The sequence below is a fragment of the Apodemus sylvaticus genome, chromosome 20, assembly GCF_947179515.1.
Source record: "Apodemus sylvaticus chromosome 20, mApoSyl1.1, whole genome shotgun sequence".
Taxonomy (NCBI): Eukaryota; Metazoa; Chordata; class Mammalia; order Rodentia; family Muridae; genus Apodemus; species Apodemus sylvaticus.
The window spans coordinates 16,482,452-16,490,102 of NC_067491.1; the positions used below are offsets into that span (position 1 = coordinate 16,482,452).

General features: G+C 43.5%; 1 protein-coding gene across 1 annotated transcript; it reads left to right on the forward strand.

The window, feature by feature from the left end:
- Positions 1–2,433: 2,433 nt before the first annotated feature.
- Positions 2,434–7,255, forward strand: LOC127671038 (lysozyme C-2). The gene is made up of 4 exons (XM_052165707.1): positions 2,434–2,619; positions 4,140–4,304; positions 5,857–5,935; positions 6,406–7,255. The coding sequence occupies exons 1-4, from the start codon at positions 2,484–2,486 to the stop codon at positions 6,470–6,472; spliced, it is 447 nt and encodes a 148-aa protein (XP_052021667.1). The 5' UTR covers positions 2,434–2,483; the 3' UTR covers positions 6,473–7,255.
- Positions 7,256–7,651: the final 396 nt, after the last annotated feature.

Below are 7,651 nucleotides of genomic sequence, written 5' to 3' on the forward strand. Positions count from 1 at the left end.
GTCTTACTCTGCATAAATTGCCAAACAGTGTGGCTTCTATGCCTAGTACTTGCTAGGTTGTACGTCAAGAGCCAACTTGCATTTCCTTGATTTCTTTTTCTGGACACACTTAGGTGTCAGCTCCCCTATTGTACCTAAATCACAAAGTGTTTTGTTTGTTTGGTTGTTTTTTTTTTTTTTTTTTTGACTTACATACTTAAACTATTTATTTATTTTTACATGTATGTAGGTTTTGCCTGCTTGTGTCTCTGTACACCACAAGTGTGCCTCATGTTGAGCAGGCCATAAGGTGTCAGAGCCCCAGGACTGGAGTTAAAGAGAGTTGGGCATCACCAGGTGGGTCCCTTACTTTTTGAGAACCTCTCTGACTGTGGTTCTCAGGCTGCTCTCTATCTCCTGTGCTCAGATGAACACCTAGCTCAGCCTCCAGAGTATGTGGTAGTAAAAGCCAGTCAGCTCCACCTGACATGTACTCTTAAGAATCTTTACTCAGTATTTTAATGGCATTTGCAACAGATCAGAGTCAGAACTGAGGGTCCAGCCCTTCATCCACAGTGCATATTTAGAAACATAAACTGTGACAGAATCTTTGTGTTTTACAGTTGATTAGCATTTTAGACACTAGTCAAAAGTCAACTAGAACCTTCATGGATTCCCTCTCCTAGGCCTGAAGCTCCCCTTCCTTTGCATAGGCAACTATTTTCCTCTGCTCTTGGCCAAAAGGAAGATGAATAGATTGTGAATTGTGAGTAAGCAGAAGGTAGCTGTGCTTTGTGTTGTGGAAATGTCCACAGTCCCAGCCCTTAGAGGCAGACAGCAGAGGATCCCAACAAACCCCCAGCCAACCAGGACTACATTACAAGGATGATATAGGAATTCTCAATACCTTTCTTAAGATAGCAAAGTTCAGGGGTTGGAGAGATGGTTCAGGGGTTAAGAGCACTGACTGCCCTTCCAGAGGTCCTGAGTTCAATTCCCAGCAACCACATGGTGGCTCACAACCATCTGTAATGGGATCCAGTGTCCTCTTCTGCTGTGTCTGAAGACGGCTATAGTGTTCACATATACATAAAATGAATAATTCTTTTTAAAATGATAGCAAACTCTATATATTTTACCAAATAAAACATCTAGTATATAGCACATTTCTCTGGGGACAAATTTCTACCCAGAACTATTTTACTATCTTACTAATTTGCTATTTTACTATTAAATTCCTTGCTCAGCCTTTTATCTCAGAGGAATAATAAGATTAAATCTTGTCACTGCATTTCGTGTATCTCAGGGTGACAACAAATACCAAGGGAGTCTCCATGGCCAGCACAGTAGCTGCCACAAAAGATAATTAGGGAAAGGGCAAAGGGAAGACTTTGTGTACATCATAGAGTCTGTCCCCAAGTACAGGGTCCGATGCTTGGCTTTCTGACAGTGTTTTTTTCTAAGGATGCCCACAGGGCCTGGAGAGATGGCTCAGCACTTGAGGGCAACCATTCTCCCAGAGAACCCAGGTTCAATTCCTCAGCACCCATGTGGGTGCCCACAGCTGTCTGAACCTTCACTCCGGGGATCTGATACCCTTTTCTGGCCTCAAAAGGATCAGGTACATAGGAGATAAACAGACATACATGCAGGCAAAACGGTTTATGCACATAAAATACAAGTGATAATTGAAAATTAAACACACACACACACACACACACACACACACACACATTCCATTTGTACCAGGAAATGAAAACTTCACTTATAATATATCCGCTGCCCGCTGCTATGGTCACTTTCAAAGGATGCTCATAGTTGGATTTGTGTTTGGTTCCCTTTGACGCTTTATATATTACCATGGAGAGGAGATGCAGATAGCAAGGGGTGTAAGGGGCAGGGATGATGCTCATAGGGGACTCCACTACACTAGCACTATGAAACGAACCATAGTCACAAACTCTCCAGAGTAGGAATTGGCCAAGCAACGTGATGTCACGTGACACATCCACGTCAAGAAGAGGTATATGTGGCAGGTCCATCTGGGGAAACATACACACAAAATGATTGTTAAAAAATCAGTGCAAAATGTTGGATACACACAGAATGGTATAAAACAAAGACATGTTGGTGAAAGGAGTTGTCAGTTTTAACTGTGAATGTTAGTTTTCTTTTTCTTTTGGTTGCTTAACTTCATAATAACATGGAAGGAAAACCCTTATTTAGAAACAAAAGCACTTCTCCATTTTTAATGAGCCAAATCTTTAAGTAACTTAAAATAAATACTGTATGCTTATTCCTGGGCCGCCAGAACACAACTCATCAAACATATGGGGAAAGAATACCAAATGCTGAAGTCCATAGGTCTGCAGGAACTTCCTGCTTTGCGCACAGCTCAAAAGTAGGAGGCCACAAGCTGTTGGGAAAGGAGGGACTTGGAGGATGCTTAAATAGCAGGCATGATTTCTCTAGTCAGCTAGCAGTTGATCCAGCTTCCAGTCACCATGAAGGCTCTCCTGACTCTCGGGCTCCTCCTGCTTTCTGTCAGTGTCCAGGCCAAGGTCTATGAACGCTGTGAGTTCGCCAGAGCTCTGAAAAGGAGTGGAATGGATGGCTACCGTGGAGTCAGCCTGGCAAACTGTAAGTGTCTTCTTCTTGATGCCTCCAGCTAAGCTTTCAGAACAGGGACAAGGAAGCAACGAGTGACCAGAGAGGGAGCTGCCTCATACGCTTTCATGTTTGTTCCCTGTGTGGCTGAGTTCATTTGACTGAAAGCATCAGTTTTTGTCTTTTGAATCAAATATGCTGGGGTGAGGGCTTGGGATGGACGTTGTGTGTCATGCTAAGGCAATAGGTCCTCAAGTGCTCTTGGAACTGTCACTGGGTTTTCCAGCTGCTTCAGACTCAGCAGCCCACAAAAAAGGGAGCTGAGAACAGATGGGAGTCTCAGTCATTCAGAACTTGGGAGCTGAGATCCTGGACTGACATGGTGTCTGTCTTCACTTCTCTTACCATGGTGTGCAACTTCTGAGATAAATTTTTAAAATTTTTTGACCTTTCTACACAGGGCAGAGGGATCCTATTTGCCCCTAGATGCTATATAAATGAGATCCTTAGCAACTGAGTATAAAGTGCCTTAGTAGTGTTCTTCACACTGAGGTGGGTTTTAGTATCACACAACAGAAGATATGGATGCAGAACAGTTCCTTATGGCTTACGTCATCTATGTTATCACAATCAGATTTGATTCAAGTGGCTACCACTCAACAGAGAGATGTCTGTGTGGGAGGATGGATGGATGAAATTGTAGAAGAGCCTTGTTAGTTCTGATGTTCTTGCTTTCAAAATTCTCACTAGACGTTTGTGATGGTGCACACTCCTGGATCCCAAGCAATGGGATGCTGAGGCAGCAGATTTCAATCTCAGTGCCAAAGAAGCACACAGAGTAGAAGAAAGTATTCTAACTTAACATGAAAATTCACATTGGTTCTAAGAACAATCTGAGAAAATCCTTATTTTTCTAATATTAATACTTATAGCAGCACACATAGTTCATATTAATTTACTAAATGTGCCTAACTGCTATTTGCATTTCTATTTTAGGCAGAGGTGTATTGAAGGATGAGATGGGGTGTGGGGATGGTGATAAAAGCAATGGTAGAAATAGCCATTTTATTTGGAAGGTGACAGGGTTTCACTATGTAGCACTGGCTGGTCCCGAACTTGCTATGCAGACCAGGATGGTCTCAAACTCACACAGATTTACCAGCCTCTTCCTGTCAACTCCTGGGAATAAAATTGAGCAGCACTGTATCAGGTTTACATTTTAAAAGTCCCTTATCCTGGTTATTCATGGTGCAAATTGATTTGTCCTCAAAGGGGTTTTCTTTGTGGCACTTGAAAATTACTTGCTGACTGGCACAGCAGTTTCACCTACTCGAAGGGCAGAGGCAGGAGGATCACTGGATGCCAGAGACTACCCTGGTCTGCACAGCCAGACCCAGGCTGATCTAGTTGTAGCATATTATATAATTTAAACTCATGATTGTACTTCTAGTACATCACATCTAAAATACAGCCAGCTCAAAAGACTGATTTTGGTATCAAGTATAGATCATTTGCTATTGACGCTTATTGATAAATTCTCTTTTTCTTCTCAGGGGTGTGTTTAGCTCAGCATGAGAGCAATTATAACACACGAGCTACAAACTACAACCGTGGCGACCAAAGCACAGACTATGGGATATTTCAGATCAATAGCCGATACTGGTGTAATGATGGCAAAACCCCAAGAGCAGTGAATGCTTGTGGGATACCCTGCAGCGGTAAGAGAAGACTGGTTACAGTGACAGCAAACTACCATTTTGCTCTTACTGCAAGAGCAGAGATTCTGTGCAGGAGGCATAACACTGGGGAGAACCTGGGGCAACAGTTTATACTGTTAGAAAGTCATTGTTAACTACATCAAAATTAGCCAAGGAGGGCATTGGGCTTAGGGTGTAGTTGGCTAATAGAATGCCCTATCTATGGGTGAGAGGGCCCTTGGTCACACTGCCAAAATCAATGAATGAATGAATGAATAAAATGGAATAAATAGAGGCCGGACAGATAGTTCTGATGGAAAAGTCATCATGGTGAGCTTGGTGACATGCATTTATAACCCCAGCACTGGGAAGTCTGACACAGGCAGATACCTGGGGCTCACTGGCCAACCAGCACAGCCTACTCTGCAAGCCAGTTCCCAATGGCAGACCCTGCCTTAGAAACACTGTGCACTGCTCCTGGGGCAGCTCTCTGACAGTGATCTGTAATAACTCCTGCTCTGTTAAACTTGGTTGTTAATTTTTTCAATGGAAATGGACTTGGGACATTCTTTGTAACCTGTTTAGTCTGACTTTAAGAGCATTCTGTACGCTCATCTATAGTCACTGGAAAGTGTTAGAAAACACCAGCAAAGGAGTGTCTTATGTCTTAAAGCAGCTGGGCTCCTTCTATTTTACTAGTTATAAGCTGCTAGGAAAAGCTTTATATATAAAAGGTTTATACTCTGTTTTTGTTTTTAAAGAAGTAATTTATCTCTGTGTATGTACTTATGCGCGCACGCGCGCGCGCGTGTGTATAATTTTTGCCTGATATGATTCTGTGCACTATATGTGCCTGGTACCTGTGGAAGCCAGAACAGAGCTTCAGATCTCCTGGAACTAGAGTTACCATGAGGTTACTTCTGAGCTGCCATGTGGGTACTGAGAATCAAATCCTCTGGAAGAACATCTAGTACTCTTTGCCACTGAGCCATCTCTCCAGCCCCTGGGTTTTCTTTAAGATAAATTTTTACTGGTAGATGCTCACGTGACAGTTCTCTTCCTGCTCTGTTTCCCTGTGTGTGAATGAACAGGGGCTTCCCTCACCCCAGCCGACAGACACACACCCTGCAGTGAGTCCTCACTACTTCAATGGCTTCATTACTTTTCATAAGGGCTGGGATGCTAAGGACCCCAGCAGTTTCGCAGGCTCAAACCCACGACCACCCAGGCCAACCAGAGACTCCATAAAAGAGAAATAGGGTGACTTGCATCAGGTCACATGGAAGGGGCCCAGCTGCTTTAAGACATAAGATTTAATTGTGCTGTTTTCAAGCACAAAATATTGCTACCATAATTTTATTCCCTCTTTAAGATGAGAATTTAGGTCAGTATTTGTCACTGCAGACATGGTTTTGACTGAGAATCAAGAGACTGTCTCCAGTAATCATAGATGCACAGACACTTGAGACATAATTCCTCAAATTCATTGCTCACTGCCACAGAGAAAGCTGGCTGCATCTGACCTGAAGTGGTTCTATTACTGTCCTGGTCATTCCTCAACCCTGTCTTTCAGCTCTGCTACAAGATGACATCTCTCAGGCCATACAATGTGCGAAGAGGGTTGTGAGGGATCCCCAAGGCATTCGAGCATGGTATGTTAGAACACTGGAAGGGGAAGGTCGGGCTCTGTGGATATAAGCAGTGTGTCTAAGGCCCAAGAGTCATTCTGAGAACTGTGGGTGCAGCTGGGGGCTTTTCCTACATCATCATTTTTAGGGAATTTCTCCAATTTGAGAGAGTTCCCCATATTACTTCCTTCTTAGACCTGAAAACTAGTTGTAGAGTCAGTGGACTGTACAGCACACGGGATGCAGCATCACTCTTGAGCATCCTGTGCTGTGCTGAGGAGGCAGAGCATCAAACCCCCATGCAGACTCAGGTCCAGAGTCAGTAGCAGCTTCTGGGAGCAGCTATAGCCTGTTTGTCACACTAGCTCTTGGCCCAGAACCCAGTCTCCTTTAGTGTCACACTCACAATATATCCCCTCACAAGGTCAGAGAGTGTGCGTGTGTCATAGGAAACAAATTTTAACCATTTAACCCCATGTCTCTTTCCTCAACAGGGTGGCATGGCGTACACACTGCCAAAACCGAGATCTGTCCCAGTATATTCGGAACTGTGGAGTCTGAACACTGTGTGCTTGTACTGCAGCTCATTCTGTCTCTCAGTATAGGAGTACCTCACTTTCCCCTCAAACTAACAGGACTTTAGTAGAAACAGGACAAAACAGAGACTTCTTCCTAAGGGGCTTAAGCTGATACTGTGTTCCCTGTGTTGTGCGAAGTCCCCCTCCCCCTTGTCAGTCAGCTCATGCACTGGATGCTGCTGACAGTCATCCAGCACAGTGACTGCCAAACACACACCTCTGTACATCAGTTCTTCACCCAGGAAATGATTCACATTGAGTTCCATCAGAATTCATCTTGATCAGCCCCGTGTTGCATAAAAATACAACTATTTAGAGAAGAGTCGATCTTTGGAAAATGGCAGTTGTGTGAGTCCAGGGCTTTGTGCAGGCTCAGCACCCAGTTAGAGCAGCCTCTGTCGTGAGCTAGGAGTGTTTTTTAGGGCACAGGACTCTCAGTGGATGAGAACTGAGACTGTCTGAACTCAGAAACTTATCATGAAATATGTGACCTTTCTAGTGTCTTTCTACAGCTGGCCCAATTATTCTGCTTAAAAACTAAGTTCTCAGCTCATGTGTCAGTCTGTTTAACTCTTGAGAGGATGTTCCCAGTTTTGTGAGGTATTTAGAAGGGACTAGTGAGCAGTGCTCATCCTGATTTTCTTAAGTATCTTCCTGCATACTAACTAACCCTGAGACAGATGAGCTTGTATCAGCAAATGACCACAGGAGCAAATCTAATCTCATAGTGAAAAAGTGCAAATAGCATTAAATGATTTCCAATGCACAGGTTGTCTTTTCTTTATTCTGAAATGGTGTGTCTCATGGAAATTCTTTATGTATTGGGGGGAAAAATCAATTTAGCAGTCTTCACTGGGTCTACACTCTCACCTACACATAACCAAATGAATATCTTGGTAAAATTCAAAAGCAATCTGGCCAATCTCCCTCCATGTCTAAGTGGCCCTTGAGACAGTGAACTACTCTGTACAGTTAGAGTCTATGCCAGCCCAGCCTTGTCTCCAGCATGCTGCTTCTTCTCAGGCCTTTGCTGGCGAATAAATTGTGACTTCCTTCCTCAGTGTGGGAGTGCTCAGGGCTCTATCCGTTACCCATTTTACATTTATTTATGATATCTTTATTTACTTGCTAGTTTCCCCCTTTGAGCCATTTACTCACCGTT

Excerpts from the sequence above, each read along its gene's own strand:
- LOC127671038 (XM_052165707.1), top strand. The coding sequence starts at position 2,484 with ATGAAGGCTCTCCTGACTCTCGGGCTCCTCCTGCTTTCTGTCAGTGTC. Across the intron at positions 2,620-4,139 it reads TGGAGTCAGCCTGGCAAACT|GGGTGTGTTTAGCTCAGCAT; the intron begins GTAAGTGTCTTC and ends TTTTCTTCTCAG. Across the intron at positions 4,305-5,856 it reads TTGTGGGATACCCTGCAGCG|CTCTGCTACAAGATGACATC; the intron begins GTAAGAGAAGAC and ends CCTGTCTTTCAG.